Here is a 24,731-nt window from a genome sequence, read left to right on the forward strand (position 1 = left end):
AAGCCAGTTGCAGACTGACAGACACCATTGTCCCTTCTTCCCAAGCACCACTGGAGCTGGGCATATGTGATGGGGAAAGAATGGATGACAACCACACACTTCAAGCCTACACTATTTCATCACTGAGTCTTGGCTCTGTTCTGGAGGGATCACAGTGAGACAACAATCAGTTTCCACTAGTCATTTGTCAAACTTAGCCTTGCTTATAAAGCTGTCAATAAAAGGTGCAATTAAAGTGAAGTTTCTGTTGTTATGTGAATGCCAAAAAGTGCCAAGGAAGTTGGATGAGAACCATAAACCCAGAAAAAAAAAAGGATGCCATTACAGAGCTCCTCAAAAAACAATTTGCCCCACAGTGTATAAGGTCTTGTTTTCACAGATGATTGTGGTTTAAAAGCCATGTTCCTTTCTATAGTGGTGGCACTCAAGCCTTACAGTCAAAGACCTGCTTTGTCACAAAGTGGGGCCGCACATGCTCCAGAGACCATAACAATCCATTTGTGTGCCTATGATTTGATGCAGCCATACCTTGCTGGAAATAAGGCAGAACTGTCAGGGTGCTGCCCAGCTCACACGAAGAGGGCAACTGCCTGTGTGAATATGGTGAGAAACACCGACGGGAACAGCGGGGCTGAATGCTCCTGCTGCACAGTGCCTGCACTGATTACAAATTCCAGTGCACTGTGCCCTCTCAGCAGCACAGGGATATTTATTTCCAAGCTACCACGGAGGCACATCTATTGCCTTGGAAGCTTTTGACACTCTTTTAGATGTGTACTGCTGCATAAAATAAATCAAAGCAAAGAAGGCAGAGAGGGAAAAATCCCTTGCTCCCTCTCACTTACCAGTATCAACCAGGAAAACACCATAGTTGTTATGCAGATCGGAGCTCTCTGGACAATTCTCTATGCCAGCCTTATAGACCTCCTCAGCTTCCTTAAGCTGTTCCTTGAAAGAGAAGGAGATTTCTTAGCCACGGCAGAAAGGTTCAGCACCATTTACTGCACACCTACATTCTGTGACAAGTCCCTTGCTGCATGGGAAGCCTGGGGAATCCACACCCATCCCACTTTCCAAGAGGCCAAAATTTTACCCCATGGCACAGATGTGATACAGCTGCCACCTGGTATCCCAGAGCAATTCAGACAGATTTCCCCCATGCCTTTGTTACCCATGAAATACCTGGAAAAGGTGGTGCCTGTGCAATGCCAGTGAGCCCCCAGCTGGGCACATGCCCAGCCAGGAAAAACACAGCAACAGGGATTGGGTTTGCTCTGTTGTGAAATAACTGTCATCTGGGAGCTGATATGTTCTAATTTATTTGTTTAATGAGCATCTCACTGACTAACTTTTCCCCTCTGGAGCTCTGCTATCCTTTCCTCAAGCAGGGAAGAAAACACAAAGAATGAAAGCCTGTTGTGTGTGATGGCTAGGGAGCTAGTGCACAGGGATAAAGGAAGCTGGAGAAAGACAGAGGGTGGTGAAAGAGCAGGAGAAGTTTGACAGATTCAGATTAAAACCAGGCATTGTCAGTGTGTGAGGTGTAGTTCGCTGGGACTGATGGAACATGCCACCATGATGATTGCCCAGATGCACTGAGCTCTCATTTTGCACAGATTTCAGGGAGGTTTGCTGGTCCTGAACATTTCTAGAAAATACAGATCTTTTCTTTGGGAACACCCTGCCTACAGAAAGCATCCTACTGGCTGGGTTCTGTCTAGCCCGAGCTACGGGCAGCCTGGTCCTGAAACAAGAATCAGGTTTCTCCTTTGGATCAAAGAGCAACATATAATGGTTCCCACTTCCCTCCAGTCAGACCATGTGTGCTCACTGCCTGCATGCTCACCAGCATGGGTGCCTTCCTTCCCCCTACTCTCAGAGCTTGGCTGTCGGGTGTGTTTGTGGAAGGAGACTGAACAGAAGAGACAAGCACAGTGCAGAGGGGTGTCAGGGAAGCCTCCAGCACCAAAGACGCTTTTCTCAATTCTTCCCTTTCCACTGAGCAGCACAGCCCTACAGCAACAAACTCCACAGCCTCCTGACAAAGCTCCCAAGCAAAAGCAGCCAACTGGCTCTTCACTGACGAGGGCCTGGAGCTCCCACGCTCGGGAGTGCATCCACACTGAAATAAGAGGTTCGTCCGCTCCCAGCTATGGATTCTCCTCAAAGCCTGCAAATGGCAGAGCCCCCGGGCTTTCCCTGGATTTAAAATCTGTACCTGACAGCAGCTTTTGCTCCACAGCTGCTTAATGTGAGGACTCTTTTCTCACCTACTATTTCAGAACTGGAGAGCTGGAATCACTTGCACGGAAAGAGTATGACTTGATCGCAGAATCACAGAGTTTGCCACAGTTAAGTCCCTTCACATTTACAAGATAAAGGTCAGCCAGCAAAGAAGATAAGTGTGGCATAAAGAACAGAAACACGTTTTGAAAAAGTGCTTAACTTTGGAAATTTTGGATAAATTGATGTGAATTTGACAACATTATCCTGCAGAGTCAGGAAAAGTGTAGTGAACATCAGAACTGACTAAATTGAAGAGCAATTTTTTCGTGCACATTTTCCAAGATTTATGTACTACTTTATTTTCCTCCGCTTTTAATTTTCAGCCAATGAATGTAGCTTTTTATACACGTATGTCAGCTTATTTTATTTACTGATCATAAACTAAATTTTCAAAGCAAGGAAGGGCTGTGTTAAACTGGATTAGAGTGTTTCATGTCAAAATATTCACCAATATTGAGCACTTTTATCATGGTTGCATTACTTTTTTGGCACCTTACATCCTGACCCTGCATGCCTCGGGCTCATTTCCCAGTCTAACAAAGTGTTTTCATTAAGCACAGTCAGAAAGTGGCAAGGGTGGAACCTGCTATTCCTGCCAGAGCATTCCCTCCTCACAGCCTCTCCTCTTCTTAGCAGAAATAGAGCTCTAAGTTCATCAAGGCTTCATTTTCATTAACACTTAATAATGCCACTCCCAGACCTTCATGAAACATTCATCAATCTCACAAAACTCAGAAGGCTGGCATAAAAAATGTATGAGATTTTTATGATATTAAAAAAATTATGCATATGAGAATCTTTCAGTTGAACTCCAGGGTTTTAGGTCTGTTTTTCGTAAGGCTCAGTTTTTCAGTTTGGTTATGCCTGAGTAGGCTCTCCTCTGCAGCTAAGTGGGTTAAAAAGTTTCCTTTTCTAAGAAACACACACAAAATCAGTTGAAGCTAGAGTCCGAAAAGAGCCACCAAGTAGCACAAAATATGGATGAAACTGAAGCTGGGAAGACGGGAAAATGTGGGAAACCAATGTTTACATGTGAAAACAGGCAGCAAAAAAGTTTGATTTCTGTTACCAGCATCACTGCAGTGATCACAGAAATCATGGAAAACTGCAATACATTGCAACTGAGTTAGAATACCAAGCACAAAGAGCAGTCAGAAGGGCAAGCATTTATAAAAGGTACAAACAAGCCAAACTGTTCTATACAATGCAGCAGTGTTTTTTTCCACGTTAGCTCTGGCTTCAGAATCAGCTGTCAAGGAGGGAAAAGGGCAATTACATCAAGTTACAGGTTAATTCCCTAGCAGCTGAAACAGTCCTCTTAGGTCTATTTCAGATTCATCCCCTTTAATATGGGGGGAGCATGCTGTGCAGCACTGACCAAGGCAATCCTGGCACTATCTCACTGTGTCTACATGTTTCCCTTTTAGCCTTGGAGCAAAGCTGGAGAAGCAGAAGTTGTCATGGGCACGGTCACCTCATGGAAGTTATTTCAACGTGGCACTTCAGCCCCTTTCTATCACATCCCAACAAGAGAGAGCCAGTGGTGCCTTCCCCAGAGCTCCACTGTGATGCCATCCTGTAACTGCCTGGCCTCACTGACATCCCTACAGCTGTGACACAGGCCCTGGGCCACAAGGAGACAAAAAAATACTTCCTGTAACTTTTAGGCACTACTCCTGTAACTTTGAACACTACTGCTCAGACAAAGAGGAAAACCCTTAATTGAAAATCAGCTCCTGTCATAATCCTTTGGGCTGAAGATAACAAAACTTCTGCCTGTACCCCTGGAGGGTGCCATTCTGCAGCTCCCAGCCACGGGCAGCAGCAGGTATTGTAGGACAGACCTGCTGTGGCCACTAGGATGAATGTGTGAGGCAGGAGGTGCACAATCAAGTAGGCACCTGCTGTGGCTGAACATGAGAAAGTGTTAAAAGTCTGCAGAAAAATTTTGTTTTCTGAGAAAATTGTACTAACTATCTTTTTTGCCTACCATTTACTCAAGTCACAGGAGGATGAGCAATCCATATGTAAGAGAGATGAATTATTGCTGGACTTACTAATGGCATTTGCTTTGGGCAGAAGGTCTCAGGACTCTATAATGGTTTTATTGCTCTGCTGACCTTGCAATCGATCGTCCTAATTAATAATTTCAATTAATATTAAAACCAGGTATTACTGCAGAGGACTCATTTCCTATACTTGCAGGAGACTCTTCACTGATGGGCTTATCCAAAGCAGACTTCCCATTCAACAAGGCTTGTCTTTAAATTCATACACTATATTTCGAGATCCCTGCAGGTAATATTGATAATATTTGAAATTCTCTTAAAAGGGAAAATAAAATAGAACATCTTTCAGTAATTCACACATATCATAGGTGAGTTTCACAGAGTGCCTACCTCCTTAAAGAAGATTAAACAATACCTCTGCCTATAGTTTTGCTGAAATTCATCCCCTTCCCTTACAGAGAGAGGATTTCCCTAACCAGAATAATGGAAAACAGCAAAAGATACCATTTTGCTTTGTCTGTATTTATATTCAGCAACCTTTTAAGAAAGCTTCAGCACCCTATGCTATGGAACAATTAGATCTGAAAACTGAAGGAGAAAAAGTATCAGTTTTAAAAAGGTTTGCAGAGGTGTGCTGGAGCTGTGCAGTTACAGGGACCTTGTCATCCACCCCCATAACCCCAGACTGGGACCACATCATCCCTCATCTGCTGCTGCAGGTGTGGAGGAAAGGAGAACTTGGTGGTCCCAGCGTGGGCACTCATGCCTCATGGCTCCTTCTGAACTCAAGGGTTTTGTGCCTCAAGTTGTCTTTTCCTCTGTGGGGACAATATTTCATCTCTCAGGGGTGTTGCAGAAATAAATTATCTAACTACAGAGAATAGGGAGAGCCTGAGTAATGAGCGTGGGGAACAGGCCTGAGAGGAAATGAGTAATTCTGCCTCCAGAGCACAGCCTGGGCCACGCACAGCAAATAAGGCCTGGAGGCACATGAACAATGAGGTTAAATAAAATATTGAACAGCCACTCATTAAGAACAACATTAAGCCAGGGACCCTTCTCACTTCCCTGCTTGTGATCCACAGTAACCAAGGGCCATATCCCAGTGTGTGTTTGTGTGCAAGGGGCAGAATCTGGGCTGCAGAGGCCACCGGGTTTGTGACAATCCCTAGCTTTGGAATGATTTATCATGCAATCTCAAGGTTATCTGTGTAGGAGTGTGTGTGAGGGGAAGCGCTCGCCTCTCCTGCTGTCACAACATTCAAGGTGCAACGGATTAAGACTTCGCCATAGAGGCAAGGAGCCGCACAGAGAGATTTACTCACAACTTCAGCAGTGATTTAATTCAGAGCCACACCATGTGGGTGTAATTACTCACTGCGAATGAGCTGCCTCCCATCCTGGAAAAGCCATCTGTGGAGCAGCCTGAGCTCTGTGCAGACAGCATGGACCCACGCCTGCCACCAAGTGTGAGTGAGGCACGGATGGGAGGTGCAGGAGGTGCTGCAGCTGGAGCAGCAGTGCATGCACACCAAGGCAGAGGACCCGAGCTATCCCTGTTACCTGTTCGGCCAACAGTGACGCCAGGCTTGAGTAAGCATCTGCAAACTCTGGGCCGTACTTAATGGAGTCCCGCAGCAAGATTACAGCCTCCTCCTTCTTCCCTTGGGACCTGCAGGAAGGAGCAAAAAAACCCAGAAAGGAATATTCCTGTAAGTACATGTTTAGGTTATCCCACTGATTAACTACTTTAAAGAGACATGGATGTGCCCGGCTTGCCCTTTTCGGGGATGACTAAATGATTCACTCACGCCTCCTCTCCACAATGTGAATACCCAGCACTTCCTCAGCCCATCGCCGTCTCCAGCAGCTGGGAGGACAGAGGCTTTAATGAATGGATACAGTTAAGTATCTGAAGGGAGAGGATGGAGGCACTGTGATCTGGGAACAGGACATTCCCTTTCACTTCAGCAGCCTGGAGACGCTGCTTAATTTCCTTTACTAAAACCTTGAAGAGTCTCTGCATGTTCCTAGACAAGTGCTCTTACAGATCCACTTGCAACTCCATTATTTTGAAAGTGAAATATCTCCAAGTTAAATCTGCCTGGGATCTCTAAATAATTCCTTAGCAAGTTGATCATTAGGCTAGAGGAGTTCTGTCTTTCAGATCCTAAGGATTATGAACAAGAGACAGCTAAAAGGTGGCTGCGCTGATGAGCTGGTTTTTTTTCCCAGCATTGCTCTGCATTTATTGTCATGGAAAATGGAAAAGGTCTCCCTAACAAAAATCTTAGGATATTTATTTATTTGAGCTACAATTTCTCCAGAATCGCTCTGTATTTCTCTTCTTTGAAAAATGAGAAGGTTTCCTGAACAAACATCTAAGGATGTTTAGCTGGGCTGAAACAACATTTTCCTTGTGCTGGGTGTACAAAGAATACGAATAGCAGGGCTTAGAAAAAGAAACAGAGGGCTCTGGGGAAATAGAAAATACGTGAACACCTTGCTGCTTTGGCCTTAGATTTCATCTGATTGGCATGGTCAAGTAACCAGATCTTGTTTATAAGGTGCAAATTTCAGCTGATAATATATGTGGCTTTGCAGATTTTTTCCCTTTCTAGTTGTGTAACTGGAAGAATATTTTGCCTGTGCATTAAGCTAAGTAAAACCAGTTGTGCTAGTCTTTTTCTTCTTCCAGTGGTGTTCCATATAAATTACACGAATGAAGCAAAAACAAATAAAGAACCACTTTTCTCCTACACTAATTAAAGTCTAGCTAGCTTGTCAATTTATAAAACTTTGGGATTCTTTGGCTGGAGTTTCATGACACATTTTTATAAATCAAAAGCAGATGACTGCTTAATAAAGGTATTGATGTTTGGCAGAAAATGTAGGAAATGCCCGCTACAGAAATAAAAGGATTAAGTGATCCACTCAGCAGCAGTAAAAGTTCACATTAACCACAAGCATTCACTCTAAACATGGGGCAGCCCTCTTAAATACTCTTTTATTCCAAAATGGCCTCTTTTATCCTCCATTTGATCCAAGAACAATGTTTGTCTCCTGAAAGTGGGGGTAAAGAGGGAAAGATTATGGCATCTTTTTATGTGACAGACTGCATTACATTAAAAAAAGCAGATCCAGTAGTTTCTCAGAGGGCTTAGGCCTGCAAGATACCAAGTGCTCTGGCCAGGCACTTAAACGTGTACTTAACTTTTATGTATGCAAGTTGAAAATTAATTACTGGTTGAAGTGCTTTCCTGGCTCAAGGCCAACACTTTGCACGATCAAGGCCGTCTCTTACATAAATCTCCTGCAATTTGGGAAAGCACAAAGCATTGAAAGAACAGTCCAATACACTAATTTACCACAAACTGGGGATCCGGAGCAGGAAGAGTTAGGTAATGTACATCTTCACTGTGATAAAGAGAAGAACAAATTCAACTGACAGGAGCAATCTGTGATCACTTACTCCAATTTTTACCCAACTGACCCTGTTTTACAATTCCCTCTCTCTCTTGACTCCCTCTCCCACCTGAGCTCAGAGCCATGCCTTTCCAATCAGCATGCTCCAGCTGAAAACAAGGAACAGTTCTTTCCACCGAGAACATCTCTTCCATATTTTTGCACGTGCCCCACCACTGGAGAGGCGCCAGGTTAAACCACCCTGCCAAAGTCTGGCAATGCACAGGGCTATTAGTACTGCAGCAAATTTCATGTGCAACAGAGGGCAACCTAGGAATTAGGGCTCTAAAGGATTTGGTAACTTTCATATTTTATTTTTTGAAGTCATTTAGACTGTATTACAGCCACAAACACAGAAGAAATTGTTACAAGGATACAGAGAAGCCAGAGCCAAACACTTCTAGAGGTGTGCAATGACAGGACAAGAGGCAACAGATGCCAGAGTAGGAACATGGGACATCCTGATTAGATATAAAGAAAAATATTTTTCACCTCAGGGGTGGTCAAACACTGGAACAGGTTGCACAGAGAAACTGTGGCATCTCTCTCCTTGGAGGGACCCAAAATTCAGCTGGACACAGCCCTGAAAAATCTGATCCAATCAGACTTGCTATGAGCAGCTAGTTTAATCTCCAAATGATCTCTAGAGAACCTAAGTTATAATAATAACCTAAGTTATTTTGTCAATCTACTGCACAAATTAGACTGCCACAGTCTCCAATGTGTATGTGATACTGAGGGATAACTGTACCACTTCATGAGACACAGAGTATCCTGCAGAGACCATTCAGAAAGCCAGATGCAGTACCACTGAACATCACCACTCAGTTTGCTTCTGAATGAAAGGAACATTTCACTAGCTAAAAAGTCTTAAATCTCAATACATGTAGTTTCTACCTGATGTTTTTCAGCATCTCCAGACAGTTTCACAAGCCTGTGTCAGCACACTCACATCCAGAAGCCTGTATCAGAGAGGGCAGACAGTCCTTTCTCTTCTGAATAGATTGGTTTGCTCAACTGGGACTAAATCACAACAACAAACGCTCGGGACATGATGTAGGTTACATACAGAGGAAAATCAGTCCTTTGAGTAAAGTCAAGATTCAGTGGAGATTGTTTCTAGGCATTTCATTTTCCCCTTGAAAATGAAGCCATAACACTCTCAAAGCATGTGAGAGTTCTGAGGCTTTTCTTCATAAGGAACAGTGCTTTAAGTGTGGATTGATACAGTACCAAAATATGAAGTTCTTATCCATTCTTCCTGCAACAGAAAGCTGAGATTGATATTTATTTCATATGTTCATAATATATTATTTCTTGTCTCTTTACAGAAATACCCACAGCCTATAAATTCAAGAGTTGTTCTGCACAATATTCATCTGTATCTCAACAAACCTGAATTTATACAGAGGAGACAAATACTCAAAACACAAGAAAGCAGCATCAGGCTGCTCTGTGTCAGTGATCACAGACCATGAAAGCAGAGATTTCTTACTTTTAGGTAGGCCATCTTTTGAGCCTATTTTAAGTAAGAAATCTGTCGGCATTGTTTAATTATCTGCTCTCCAGTATTTACAGTACACACGAAAATTATGACATACAACTTTATTTTAGGATATGTAAACACAACCAGAGGCTTATTCAGCCATTACCCTGCAATACTTCCTGAGAACATTCATCTTCTGGCACATAGCTGTCTTCTTTATGTGCAAACAGAAAATAGATACATCATTTTTCATCTACGACTTCCACAGAAAACAACTTAAAAATTCCATCCTGCATCCTCAAAACAGTTCTTACTCAAGTTTAAATCAGAAGCAATGGATGCTCAAATAGCTTATTTGCATGGAATAATGAAAGGCAGATTCCCACATGGGAATGACAAACCCATGATTCCAAAATCCTGGACTTCCCTTCTCTCAGTACTCCAGAGATGAAATCTAGTATCTGCCATCAGGTTTGCACACAACGAGCAGGGATGGGTACAAGGAACTCAGCAGAATTCAACTGGGAATTCCCCATGCTGGGCAATTTCATTCCATGTCCCAGTACAAGCAGTGCTGTTGCTGGACACGCCTTAAGAGTCACAGATCTGTCTCTTCCTGATCCACTCCAAGCTCTGAAGCCTTTGTAAAGAGGACAGTCAAGCTTTTATTGCTTGACCACTTATCTTCTCTCTGACATATGCTTAAAAATCAAAACACTCTTCATAATGTTTCATAATACAGCCAGAAAGTTATATCTGTCTGTAATATTCTGCAGATTTCCATTTTATTCCATTTATTCCCCATATTATACTAGCATTTAGTGTCTGCAGAATAGTGGCTGCCATATATATACACATTTATATATATATATATGGAAGGATAATTGTAGACACAGGTAGAAAAGATAAATAAAGATACAGTTGTAGGAAGGGGGAAAGTGAAACGTCTGCCTTGTACCTGTCTGGTGTCATCTCACAAGTTACCTCATGCTCCAGCATGGCTGCTGTTCTTTGCTAAGCTGCTGGATCATCTAGGAAAGGTGCTGGCCCTTGGGATCCCATTTTAAGGGTGACATTCATATGGGATCTGCCCACATAGCATCTGCTTTACACGTGTGCTAATTCCTGTATTGTGAGCTCCATCTATTTTTCAGTAGGTTTTTAAAAGCTGAAGAGGGATATGAGGGCACTCAGCTTCCAATACAATTAATACAAGTGCTGTGTCCAGATGCACTACATTGTTTTGGAAGTCTAAAGGAAGTTTAGAAAAAGGGAGCAAATGGATGTGGGAAAAGGGCAGGAGGATCCTGAATGCTTTCTTCTGACAAGTTTAGCACAAGCATCACACACATTTAACATACTGCAAAATGTGGCACCACAGAAGGATGCAGAGCACATACAATCCAACAGGACACACAATATCTTAAGGATCACAATGTGAAAACGATGACATATTGCACAGAAAACAAACAGCAGTTCTAAGAAATTTTCCCCACGTCTCCTTTGTGCTTTTCAAGTGCAACGAATGCAGTTTTTATCCATCTGTTGGGTCGTAAGAGCCTTTGACAGGCCGGATTTAAACATAATTGACATGGAATGTCCTGGTGCTTCTTATGGCTTAGATCCTTTTGCATTAATATTTTATATTTAAAAAAAAACCCCAAAACATAAAGGCGAATAATAACTAAGGCACACATGACGGATTTAAAAGACAATATGTAATCTTAAACACCATTGCTACCTAAAATTAATTTCAATCAACCAAATTTTATGAATAATACAAATACCTTTCTTTTCTCTTGTAATAGGACTTTACAGTTTTCCTTCCTTGTATTTCCAGTAAAGCACTTACCTAATTTCTATTTAAGATTACTCATTACCCATATTCTAACTCGAAACACCAGTTTTACTTGTAGTATTATTCTGATAATTTCTCTGCTTCTGAACAGACCAGGCAGAACTTCAGCAGCCGACTTAACATCCTTTATACAAATCCACACTCTATGTTACATTTCAGGACCAGAAAGACCGAATTTTAATGACACAGTGCCATTTTAAAACAAGTCCCACACTAAGTCCGTCATGGTTTAAGCAGCATAAAGCTCCTCTAAAAGATTTACCAAGACCTTTTATCAGCAAAATAAGGGCAGTTCATATCAGCAGATATGTACTTTTTTTGCTGTAGTTTATGCAGTTCTGTCAGCAAATAGACCACAATATCCTCACAAAACCAAGGACCTTTTGCTGGTGCTAAGCAGAGCTATTTTACTTTTTTTCATTTAACCCTTCACAGATCTTACCATACTGGCTTCTTGTACAGATCTAAGTTTAGTCTTTGGATGTGGTTAGTCAAATTAATTTGCATGATTATGATTGTCTGCTATTCTCCTTGCTAAAGGCTGACACTCTAAATAACAACGTGTGAAATAATGAGCTCATCAACTTGTTTTTAACCGCCCAGGGATGTAAACCAGCCTTCCTCTCAAACCTAGAATTACCTGCTCTGCAAGGGAATGAACCTCTGCTGCTCTGAGCATCTCAGTATAAGGTGCTTATGCTTGAACTATACAACTTTCCATAATGAGGAGAAGTGGGAACTTGAAGAGAGGGATTTTTTGGATCTGTGTTAGTTATTAGCTCAGCATCTGATGCCTACCTTTGATCAATACAGCTTCCTCTCCTGGAAATGTTCACACATCTCCACCAGGACAGGGATCTCAGGTCACTAGCTGGGTTTAGGCAACTCATTTCTGAGGCCTGTTTCAGAACAAATGAATTTCCTACAACTGAAACACACTTGTGAACAGCACCTGGAGTGACGTGGCAGACAGCAGGGGTATCCAAAGCAAACCTCATCTTTGTGCTGGCACTTTTGGATGGCACTAAGAAATAACACATTTCTTTACCAACTGACAGAAAAAAACTGCTTTGGTGATATGTGTAGGGGCAATGTGAATTTTCTTGGTGCCAGACCTGCATTCAACTTACTTGAGCAGGTTGCCAAGGTTGAAGAGAGCTCGATTGTGCTGTGGGTTGAGCTGCAGGGCCCGTCTGTAGTAATCCTTAGCCTCCACCACGTCTTTGGTCAACGTCCCCAAGTTGTTGAGAGCACTTGCATGACGAGGGTACAGCCTGGGAAAAATGAAATATCAAGTTATAGATGCTCATTAATTAACAAATAATGCTGATGTCACTGACTCTGCTGTTTGGCACCCAATAAAGGAATGAATGTCAGCCAAAAAACCTTGTTTGCTCTTCATTTGCTGCTGGTCAGATGGGATCTTGAGGACCCTTCTCAATTCCTAAAGAGATTGCAAATTAGATCTTCTCCTATGGTTCCTATATACCTCCAGGGAAAAATGAACATTGAACAGCTTTGAAAACCTATCTTACCTTTCAAGCAAAAGGCATACTGACTAAAGCAGCCTGAATGTTTTTATTCAAAATGGTTTTGCAACAAGTAAGAACTGCCTTGTCAAAAAATGTTTCCAATGGAAATATATTTTGATATACACAGAATCCAACACAACATCATTTAATATTATTGGTTGGGTTTTTGAAATTTTTTCCACAATAAAACTGATAATAAAATGCAAAAGGAAACCTGAAATCAGCTGTTGAACAATGCTTTCAGGACCAAGCAAAATGCTAAAAGAATCTGGAACCAGACTGCTTAACAGTATGAATTCTCTAAGCTTCTTGTAGTATTTGTACAGTACAGTTCTTCTTTTATCTGACCTGTTGATCTTCACATGTGCCTCTTTCAGTTATAAGATTACATTACTGGGCCCAATGCATCTCTGTTAAAATTCTCCACGAATTAAGTAGCTGTGCTCCTACATTAATATTTTAGTTTGTAGGTCTTTCACCAGAGAACTCCAGAGGTGGAAATGATCCAGGGCTTGATGTAAGTATCCAGGACCCTCTGTGTGATAGGTAGGTGAAAACTGAGGGTCATAATGAAAGGAAGTAAATTTCTGACAGATGCCCACAGAGGTCCCTGGTGACCAGCTGTGTGAGAAGGTCTGAGGCTCTGAGGACAAAGTTATCTGACAGTTCTTTGCCTTAGGGCCCTGATCATGGGAAAGTGATGTGGATAATGACATTAAAAGCAAATGGCTATGAAAGCACAGGGTACAGCACGAGAAGGGGCATTTAAAGGTAGAAGGGATTAAGACTCTATAGTATAGCCTGACTAAAGTTTGCAACTGTTTTTAATCCAAGACTTTCCATGGTGGGCTTTTTTTTTTTGCCAGGAGTTTTTCACTACGTCAGTTCAGCCTTAGGGTTTTCTGTGCTTAAGTACCATGAATAATTTAGCATTTTATACACTGCTGCAACATTTGTATCAGTCACATTTTCACTCCACAGCTCATAAATTATTTTGGCAAGGTCTTATTTGGGGGTGAAGCTGGAAACATTCAAGGGAACTCTGGGAGAAATGGGCATGCACCACTAACAAAACCAGGATGTTTCCTACCATTAAGTAAGAGAAAAGCCTGAAGTCGTTTTTTCACCTATCAAACAAGGGCTGAAAAGCCACATATTTAAGGAGAAATTGTTCAGGGATGCAGCCACGTGTTTTTTAAAAACTGGCCTGTTATAATAACAAAAGATAAATGTAGTGACCATCACTCATAGCAAATAATGACTACAGAATGCCAACATCCCTCGCACACAGGTGAGCATCCCGTCTCTCAGAGGTCACCACTTCTGTTGCAAGCCCTCAGGTGCACTGCCCAGCATCCGCACTCACCCCTGCCACCTGCATTCACTGCTTAGGTGACTTGTGAAGAGACCCCTAACTGAACTTGTCACAGAGTAGCAGTGAGCAGGAAATTTGTGGTGAGAACAGCAGTTAGCATAGAAATAGCATCCCTTCCCATTGCCGATGCTCCCCAGTGAGCCTGATGCATTTTTGGGGTGTGAGAGGCTTCCTGCGCTTGGAGAAGCACCAGCAAAAGAAAAGATGATGATGAGGGTGTAGTGTGGAGGCTTGACCTTGGCCATCAAATCCACCTGTCATCTAGTCTAAGTCTCCCCAGGTGAAGCAAGCTGGGACAAATGCTTTCCAGAGCAACTGCAGGAGAGGAATGGAAAGGGCCAAGCTTGCTTGCTCTTCAGCACTTAGGATGCAGCTCTGTGCAACACCTTGACCAGAATCCTGAGCAAAGAGCATCTTAGGGCAAATGACCACAGGCTCAGTCTTGTTTCCCATTTCCTCCAAGGGATTTTGACACTGTTTTGGACCAAGAAAAAGGTCTGGGAGTTATATTTTTGAGCCTTTTTTACCAGATGGCTATGATACAGGAGTGCACTACTTCTGTCAGTACTCACACATAAAACAGCTCTAATATTTGACATGAAGTCACTTGAGTTATGAATGGGAATAAGGATTTCAGACAATTCTTGGGAAAGTCAGAAACAGATTAACATTTTACAGCCCTCAGTCTGATGGTTCTTCTTTCAAACTTTCAGAAATTAATTCAGTTCTTGGCCTTTAGTGCTCCTATGGCATTTTAGGCCCAGGAGATTTGCTTGCACCAATCTGGAGTGGAATGAAAACTCAAGATTAAAAAAGGGAACAGATTTCACCTTTAAATTGCACAGTTCTGACCAGCAGCTCCATAAATACACTTCTGAGCTCACTGCTAAAACCTCTCAACAGCAAATCACAGGATGCAAACACGTCTCCAATGTATCCTGGGCTCTATTTCTTGTGTTTTACATTTATTCATTACATCTCATTGCCCTTTCCAAGAAATGTAAGTGAAAACCCAGAACACAAATTGTCAGCTTAAACCTGCTTAGCATCTGGCCTGAAGAACTTACTACATCTGCAATTTCACATGTCTGAACAAAAGTTACGAGAAATTCTGACCACGGCAAGATAAGGCAGCAGGGTTGGGCTTTGCCGCTAAAGTTCAACTCTTTTATTTCTCTCCAAATATTTTATTTGGAATATTACTTTATTATGGTGGAAAAGCAAGCTGCCACTCAACTGAGTTCAGCAGAACAACCAAGCCTAAGAGACCATCTCCTCTGGTAAAGTAACCAGAGTCAGAGTCTGAGCCCATGACTATCCATGCTGTTACAGAAACATTTAACCATAGAATGTTTTGGGAGGTAAAGGACCTTAAAGACCATCTGTTCCAATGCCCGTCCACTATGGGCAGGGACACCTTCTACTAGACCAGGTTATTCAAAGCCCCATCCAATCTGGCCTTGGACACTTCCAGGAATGGGGCATCCACAGCTTCTATGAACAATGTGTTCCAGTGCCTCAACATTCTCACAGTAAATAATTTCTTCCTAGTATCTCATCTAAACCTGCCCTCTTTCAGTTTATGCTACTTTCACACCATCCTCAAAGAGTTCCAGGCCTGAGCCCAGACCAGGGTTTGGTCCCAAAAGCCAACTTGGACTTGGTCACTGTCTCTCAGAGGATACATAACGTTTACTGAATTCTTCCAGGTCAATTTATGCCAGTTGACCTCAGGGCTAGAGAATGTGGACCAGATAATTTTTTTATTTATTAATATGGATGTTGAATAAAGGACTAGCAGCCTATTTAAACTACCCTTTTCCAGGCACACCCACTGCTCTTAATAACAGTTCCCTGAGAATAAAAACACAGGGGAACAGTCTTGTGGCAGGATTTATGCACAAGCATAAAACTTGACCAAAAGCTACCAAATAAGCAACATTTACTCAAGAACTTTCAAAATGGTTCTGCAAGACTGGCAGGTACACCAAACTTGTTTGCTTTTGCTGTAGGTGATGTGTTGTTGTAATGGAGGGAGACACATGTGCTTCTATTTTGAAGTTATGAGGAGATTTGTGGTGTTCATCAAGACTTCTGGAATTGGTCTCAATGAATCCTGATAATCAGCTTTAACTTATTTTAAGTTCTCTAATGCAAACATCTCTTTCCCATGCTTCATTCATATGAAGAATGTATTTATTTCTTAGAAAGGTTAGAAACACATTACCAAGACAAGGAGGTCTCCAATTAACCTGGAGTCTCTTCATGCCACAGTAATGACAATACTCAGAATACAGACTTTATTTTATAAACCATCACTCTGAAGACACTGAGATGCAAGAGATCAATTGTTAGAACATATCTAGCTTGTTTTGAAACTTCTCCTAAGAAACAAATCTTTCTATCTGGACATATATAGAGCTGTATTTTCCTTGCCACCACCACTGATAATGGTAACAGTCTGCAGGCAATATCCTCCTTGCTATGCATCTGATTAGGTAGAAATTCCTCTAGGCTTCACCTAATCAAATGCAAGTGCTGCATTATTTATGAAAGAAAGCTGAATTTCATTAAATTTATTCTACAAGTAGCAGTTCATGTAAGAAATCAGTTTATCCTTTCCTTTAGAAATCAGAATAATTTTCTTTAAAAATCTACATTCAAGGATAATTATAATAGAAGTCTTGAAATAGCAAAATTATGGGAAAGCAACCCATAAAAGTATATTTTAAAGCAGATGAAGATTTCATTTCTAAAGAGAAGACAAGTGGGATGATTCCTTGTTGTAGAATGAATAATTCAAATGGTTCCTCCAATGCTGTATCTGCAATTGTCAGAATAAATTTCAGCAGCCTTCCCTTTAACTATTACAGGTATAGACTCACACAAGAACTCCTGTTAGAAATTATCCCCACTTCTTTAGGTTAGCAAAATTCCCTCTAATACCACTGAACAAAAGCCCTACTGACTTGCAGAGTAAAGAGATTTCCAGTTTCCCAAGACCAGGTACAAAACATACACAAAACGCTGATGGCCATTTATTCTGCTTTTTCATTTAATGCTGCTATTAGCTGAAACATAAAGGTTTTTTAAAAAAATTTGAAGGGCTTCTTTTGCTCCATATCTGAATTACAAGACAATTACATAATGAAGAGAAAGGGAGGAAATTTGTTGTCATGACTGCAACCTATGATCCACCAAGAATTTTAATTCTTTTAATTCAGATTGAGAGATACCTCTTAATCAACTGGCAAGCTCTGCTCACAGTCCTGCCTTTAAACAGCCCCTGGTCTGGTGCCAGGGGTATGCAGGGGGAGGAAGGCATTAGTGTGACAACTGCCCACTTGCTCTTAAGAGCTTTATGTGGTTTGTGTACAGCCACTGCTGTGTGGATAGCAAGCAGCAGGGGATGGAGACAGACTAGCATGCAATTAGCCCGAAAAACTACCATGGACTGCATGCAAAAATGCTATAATGTCATCTTTCAGGGGTTTGGGCAGCCCCCCACAACCACTGCATGATAAAAGAGGTTATTGAAAGCAGCCCAGAGACCCTTCTCAGAGCTGGGACAGTCAGTCCTGAGAAGTCACATGAGGGTGACTCTTCCTGATGTCCCAGCCTTTCATCACTCTCCAAGGGTTGACAATAAGCCTGTTGACAGCACATTCCCAGTGACTTACAACATGAGTTCTTATAACCATTATAAGAGTTGTAAGCAACCCTGGTCATCATTAACCCAACAGCCATGCCACGGCAGCAGCAGCAGAAAAACCTGCCTGCATCATCTTGCATAATATTCAAAGGGGGTCCAAGCATATTAATTTCTTCTATAAATTAAAATAATAAGTGAAGAATAATTTTAAAATAAATTATTTAGTTGGAGAGATTTGGTGTGCCTGTTTTCTGTTACCACATCTTTTGATGAAATAATGCATTTAAACTTAGCACTCACAGGGACCACGCCACCACTGAGGCAGCTGTGGTAAGTCACCCCCCTGTGCTGCCCTGACAAAACAGGCTGTGTTACCTCTCTGTGGCAAGAGGAGAGCCTGAAGAGCCCCAGGCCAGACCTCTCACCACTCGTCCTCCATACAAGAGGACACCTCCCTGATAGCCACTCTCAGCTCTCCTGGTGCATCCATGGGGCTCCCTGCAGCCACATTAAGTACACAGACTCAGGCCTTAATTACCCAGGCCCAATTACTTGCTGGCAGCATGGCAACTTACTTTTAAGGCACATTTTGTCCATTCCAATATATACTCTAATTATTGGCATTGTTTTGCCAACGAAAGTAAGAATGTTATATGAATAACGTTGCTATCTGTGCCAAGTTTTAATACTACCCATTTTATATTTACTCCAGTATACTATTTCAAGCCAATTTTCCAATTTTAATATTACATCACACTCATTTTCATGTATTTATGTAAGTTCTCAATAAAGCTCTATGTCAGGTTGAATTAAAACATGATTTGATGTAGTTCTGAGACCAGTCATCCTTCTGGGAACAATTCTACACTGGCAACAACTCAGGTCATAACCTCATGATGGTGTGGCACCTTGTTTCAAGAGCTGCTCTACATGATGTGGAGATGTGGATGGCAGATCCTGTGTGAAACCTGAAAAAGGTTTTCAATTTGCAACATTTGAATTTCTTTCAAGGAAGGAGAGGTAATCCTGCAACATCAAGCAGCAGCTGGTTTCCTCTTGAAGAGTTCTAGCAGTTGCATCAATATTTCCTCAAAGGTAACACCCTTCAGTCTGGCAGAAAGTTTGTATTTAAAAAAGCACCTGGAAATCCTGTTGAAAGTCAGGCAAGTGAGAGATCTAATGCTTTTAGGTTCCTTTGAAAGCCTCAGGCATAATCTTCTTCAGTGAAAGCGTGACAAAGCAGCAAGACTCCTGGCTGTACACAGCACAGCCCGGAGCTGGGTATTACATCACACCCATTTCCACACAGTCAGCTGCCACGGGGTCCTGACATAATGTCAGGAACAAGACAGGGAGAGATCCCATCCCAGCCTGGTGCTGGGGGCTCAAAGTGCATCCCTCAAGAAATCACTGCGGGGTCTTGCCTGATCAGCAGTGTCTACAGCAGGGTCTGGATCTAACCTGGGATCTCCAGAGGCTGACCTGGTATAAACAGCAAGTGCTGAATCACAGCTAGGGATCAGTGGAAGGAAGGAAGCTCCTGGCTTTATGGCTTCTCCCCCTGCCCAGCAGCCCAGCAGGCAGCAGGAGCAGCCCACAGGTGCTCTGCCACCAGGAAACCCTCTCAGCAGGGTGAGCCTCTCAGGCTGAATTGCAGAGCACCCTGATATTGAGGGAAACCTCTCCAGGACAGAAATGGGGGAAAAAAATAATAGAAAAGCTGAATAGATTTAATCTGTACATTGACAAAAGCCTCGTGAATTCTTTGAGCTTGATATCCATTAAGGAAAAAATACCCCCAACCGACAGCAATATCCAAAAGCATGCCATTCAAAATAACCAACCAGTAGAACACTAAACAATATTACAATTTATAAATTTTCATTAGATTTTCAAACTTGGGCAGGGATAGAAGCCTGAGAGTTAGAGTTGAGGAGAAAAATCAGGACTTTAAGTCAAACAATATCACAGCTAAATATAAATAAATAAAATCTTTCCTGCTAAACTCACATGTTCCCTGAAGTGCTGAGACAACATGAGGTTATCAAACAGGGCTGTCTGCTTATTCTCTCACATTAAGAATTTATGCAGGATTCACATAAGTCCTGAAAATCCCAGAAACCTCAACACTCCCAAAGCCCAACAAAAGACTAATAATTCACAACATGCCTGACTTATAGAGTGTGAACAATGCAGGCACCTCCATAGAGCCCAGAGAATGTTGAGGGACCCCACAGCAAACAAGAGACCATCAGGTGAACCTTTCAATCAAACATGACATGAGGGGATAAAATAACAACATACTTTCACTGAAGCAGATGAGGGTGAAATCATGCCTGTCATCTCCCGAGGCTCCCAGGTGCCAGAGGAAGCTGTACAGTCCCATACTGTACAGTTACCATAAAAACAAGAACAGCAGGCTAAGAAAAAAAGAATGGCTGTGGAATGAGGAACTAACCCTTGGATTTGAAGTTATCATTAGCCAAAAGTGAAAGGTAGACTTGAACACGTGTAAAATACAGCCATAAGTTTCTCTCTACACACTCCACAGTAAAATCAAAATAGATGCCTTGTCCCAGAAAGAAAATGGTTTTCATTAGGGGAGCATTATTCATTACCCGGATTTTTTTCATCAGTCCCCAATACATAAGAAGGCAAAGGTTTGATGCAGTGTCTGAGGAAGGCTACGGAGTTGTCATCCTCAGAGATGATGGGGGCTTTTCTCTAAGATGATGTATTTGAAAAGACAGCAAGTCCCTGAGGGGAAGCATAGAAGGACCTGCACCCACAACAGGACACCCTGGTGTAGGAAGGGACCCCACCTGTAACCATCAGTGCCTAGGGCTGACACATCCATCTGTCCATCCCAGCAGGCACACCCAGCTTCTATGGCTCTACATGCACACATACTGTCTCTGCATCAGGGCTCTTGGCTGCACTTATACCAGTTCTCTTTTCAAGTAAATAAAAGCCTGTGGAGTGATTGATTGCTATTTTGTCACAAAAAAGCAGAAAAACTGAGCAGCCCTCAAAACAGGCAGAGATTAGCACTTTATGGAAAACAGGTTCAAAAATAAATTACAATGGCTGAAGCAATTTGGCCACCGTCCCATGCAACGTGTTGAAAAGGCCATTAAGTCTCTGATTCAAATTATAAGGCAGTCCTTTCAGCCGTCAATTACCATCAAAATACTCAACAATTCCATCCAGCTTCAGGACAGCCACCACATACGAAATACTCCTTAAGCCTACTGTCAAAGCTTGAATCAGAACACCACACATGATCCACCTGCAGCCCACAACATCCACTAACACAGAGTATTACATGAAATCTCTATGAAGATGTTTCAGGCTTGCTCCAAGGTCCTGACCTAAGTAATACCAGAATGTCAGAAGAGCACTCACGGGTTTGGGAGCAAAAGCAGACACAGCAAAGCAGCACTGCACATTTAATACTCACTGTAAAAACAGGCTAACAAATGGTGCTGGTATTTTAATTCTTCCCAGAAATAAATCACAGATGGTATCCAAGGCCACCTGCAGTCCACGCTGAGAGGCATTTTCAAGGCAAATACATTGACACACACACACACATAAAGGGCTGTAAGAACACAATTTTTTTTACTGCATGGAGAGTGCAATTTAACTGAATTTAAACAACCCCAGATACCGTTGATTTAAGATATATAAAAACCCAGCAGGAAGGTATGTGGGAAAGCTTAGGAAGAAACCTGAGTCTCTCTTACAGCATTAGGACTTTATTTCTAAAGTGTAGTGAGGTGAAAGAACAGCCTTGCTTTTTTTCTTTTCTAGCCATTCCAGCGATGCTATGAACCAATTTTGTTCCCTCAAAGGAGGGATACAGATAAGCCACTTACACTGTTTTCCCTTCTCTATCTAGTCTGTGTTTGAGTACTAAGGATGCATGGCCATGATTTCAAGACCCATAATAATGCCACAAACCAGCATCCCCCATTTCCATGCTGTAAGCAGCACCTTAAGATATATTACTTGCAAACTCAGCAAGAGTCAGACCACACAAGTTGCAGCATCAAGTGTTTCCATACTGGTTTCTCTGCCTCCTGGCCCCCTCTCTCCTCTCTCTCAAGGCTGAACAGTAGACCAGCTCCTCGAACTGCAAAGAAAACCAGCCCAAGAGTTCCTACTTGCTGTCCAGAGGCTCCCTCCTCCAAAAGGTGAGAATGAAGGTTTCTGCATGGCAGATTGGTCCCCTTCCTGCTCTGTCTGGTCACCAGCATTTGGCAGGGGAAGTCCAAGGGGAGTTTGTGGCTAGGAACCTGTTGATGGACGTGTACACACATGGAGGTGATGCTGCAGAAGTGTGTGCACTCTCAGGTACACACACCAGTGCATTTATGTAAATTAATCCACAGTATCACATTACACAAGGTGGACACCTCCTGCAGGACTCTCTACTGTCAGGTATGTTTTAACATCCAGAAGACAAACATGAATTTTTAGATGATGACCTTTTTCCAGACACAGAAGCTTGGATAGCACAGAACTATTAATAGCATGTTTATCCACCCAACTCCAGCAAGGAACTCGGCAACCTCCTTCAGCCCCACCCGCTGATGCTCACATTGATCTGCCCTCCAAGGGAAGCACTGCCCTGGCAACAAACACAGGGAAGGATGGTAAGAACTGCTTGAGGAATTAAAATGTTGAATGAGTGCAATTGTACAAGGTAAGGTGAATTATTTTTCTCCCGTCCATTGTTTAAAGGAGATTGATTTAATTGATAACAAATGCTCACCAACTGGGTTTTAAGGCTCTGCTGTTTTTCTCTCTCTGAATGTCAGCCCATTTGCATTGCTGAAGGACAATATAAGAGTCTCAACAGTAACATTAAGCACAAAAGGCTGGGGAGAAGCAGGACTAAAGCTTGGTAACTATCAACAACAGCAAAAACATCTTCATTAACACATCAGAGCTGTTCTTCATATTTGAGTGAGGTTGCAGGACCTCATATTCTCACTCACAAATGGGAGACAAGTGGTGAGATACATTTCAGATAAGATCAGCACTCTTTTGATCTCCAGAGCAGAGGTTCTCCAGAATTCCTAACAACAGCCACAAATGTGCAGCAGAAGCAGCAGCAAGAACATTAAAGCGATCTTTCAGAATAGCTGTGGTCAACTCACATCTCAGGTGGACTTTTTCCAGCGTTTACTTTCTGAAGGAAAAAACCCCAAGGATCTCCTGGGGTCACTACCATATGTCAGGCAAACCAGTGAAGCAGTCTAATCCAGCAGTGTGTTTTTCTTGTTTTACTGCAGGTAAGCTGAAAGGTTTATAACTCTACAACTGCTGAACACCAGCTGTTTGCCGGGGCTGTCTTACGGATCACTCATCTGGCATCTCTGAAGGGCTCCATTTCCATTCCCCTTTTAGGAGCTACATATAGGAAGAGCTTTTCCTACATACACAGAATTTTTGTTCTTTTCATTCTCCCCATCTCCAATTCAAGCGTTGTTCTCCATTTTTCCATTTCATTTCAGTTTTCATTTCCCCCACTCTTGGAGAACATAATTAGATTGCACCCAAGTCCAGCTAGGTCAGGGTGCTGTGTCACTGATCTCTGGGCTGGGGTGAGGAATGAGTTTTCTGATGGGCCACCTGTAATGGCACTGACAGGTGGGACTGATTTCCAAGTTTGCCTTGAAAACCTGCCCTGCAGTTCCACTGTCTGAGAAAACACATTATTCTCCTCCACCACTTTTCTGCCCTGAAGCTAACAGAGGTACACCAACATTTGCCAGCAGAGAATCCCACCTGTCTCTGAAAGCAGGAAAGGGAGCAGTTAAAACATTGGGGATCAAATTTCCCAGGATTCATTGCTAGTATTTCACTAGGTGACTTGTGTGCACTTCAACATCTTTTCCCACAGTTGCAACTCCACAGGAGCAGAGTGTTGCTTTGCCAAGCAGACACTGGCAACCAGCACTTCTGGCAGAGCAGGAGTGCATGGAAGCACTTCCTTACCTTGGTGGGGTTGGTAGAATGGCAACCGCTCACAATTCAAGCAGCAGCGTGCAGACTGACAAGATCACTTTTGTTTACTAAACAATTAAACTCATTCACCAGAGATCAAGCAGACCTGCACTGTCATTTGGCACAAAGCTGGAATAGTGGATGAGGCATCACCCACTGAGGCACTGCAGCTTTCCTATCTCCCAGGAGCTCCCAGGCAGCAAGCCGTGTCCTTATCGACTCCATTTCCTTATTAATTCCCTATTGATCTGTTCACTGAGAACTAGGCAGAAATAATATTCTTATCTTCTGTACTCTTGGCTGTGCTGCCATTGGATTATGAAGCCTCCTGAGTAGCTTGGGTTTTCTGTAACCTGGGGAGGATGGATCCACCCACACTCACTGGGAGAGCAGGCACTCAGTGAGGAGTACCTGTGGGAAATCATGAAAGCCTGGTGTGCGAATACCTCAGCTGCTGGTCTGCCTACTCCCTGATATGAAAATTTACAGAGTGGTAATTCATCTTTCCAGGTCAAGCCAGTGGCCAAAAATACCCTGAACCATCAAAATCTGCTCAGGATATTACAGCTGCTACTTCCTTCTCTCTAATTGTGGAGATTAGTCTACAATCAGAGCAGTCTGTGAGGAGCTGGTGTCTGTGAGGATGGGTAAACAGCTTCGACATAACAGCTGTTTTCTGTGATACCTGTGTCTGGTCGGCCACTGTATCCTCCTGAGGCTGCCTGTCCCACACCCAGCAGCTTCTCCACTGCTTCAACACAGCCATCAAATGTGGGCACCCAGCAGAGGCTGCAGGGCCCACACACAACCCCAGGCACCGTAGAAAGGGAAAACACAGACATGACAGAATGTAATTCTCAACAGAAGAACATAGTGCACTTTTTACTTACACTGTTCTACTGCTTATTACAGAGAGCCCAAATAATTTCCCTGTGACAGAGGCAGGAAGGAGTAAATATAAGGAAAATATAAGTGCAGAGATATATGTGACAAGAACAAGAAGTGCAGCTTCCCAGTGATGGAAACTTCCAAGTCCTGGCTGGCACTTTTGGG

General features: G+C 42.6%; 1 protein-coding gene across 3 annotated transcripts in view; it reads right to left on the reverse strand.

Moving 5' to 3' along the window:
- Nucleotides 1–24,731, reverse strand: part of TMTC1 (transmembrane O-mannosyltransferase targeting cadherins 1) — a 133,912-nt gene that overhangs the window by 11,338 nt on the left and 97,843 nt on the right. For all 3 annotated transcript variants that reach the window (XM_014876957.2, XM_088165422.1, XM_088165421.1), the window contains 3 exons: nucleotides 12,235–12,378; nucleotides 5,859–5,967; nucleotides 846–948 (listed from right to left, as the gene is read on the reverse strand). In XM_014876957.2, coding sequence (XP_014732443.2) covers nucleotides 846–948; nucleotides 5,859–5,967; nucleotides 12,235–12,378 — 356 coding nt within the window. The remainder of the gene's footprint in view (nucleotides 1–845; nucleotides 949–5,858; nucleotides 5,968–12,234; nucleotides 12,379–24,731) is intronic.

This window comes from Sturnus vulgaris, chromosome 5 (genome assembly GCF_052056855.1).
Source record: "Sturnus vulgaris isolate bStuVul1 chromosome 5, bStuVul1.hap1, whole genome shotgun sequence".
NCBI classification, from domain to species: domain Eukaryota; kingdom Metazoa; phylum Chordata; class Aves; order Passeriformes; family Sturnidae; genus Sturnus; species Sturnus vulgaris.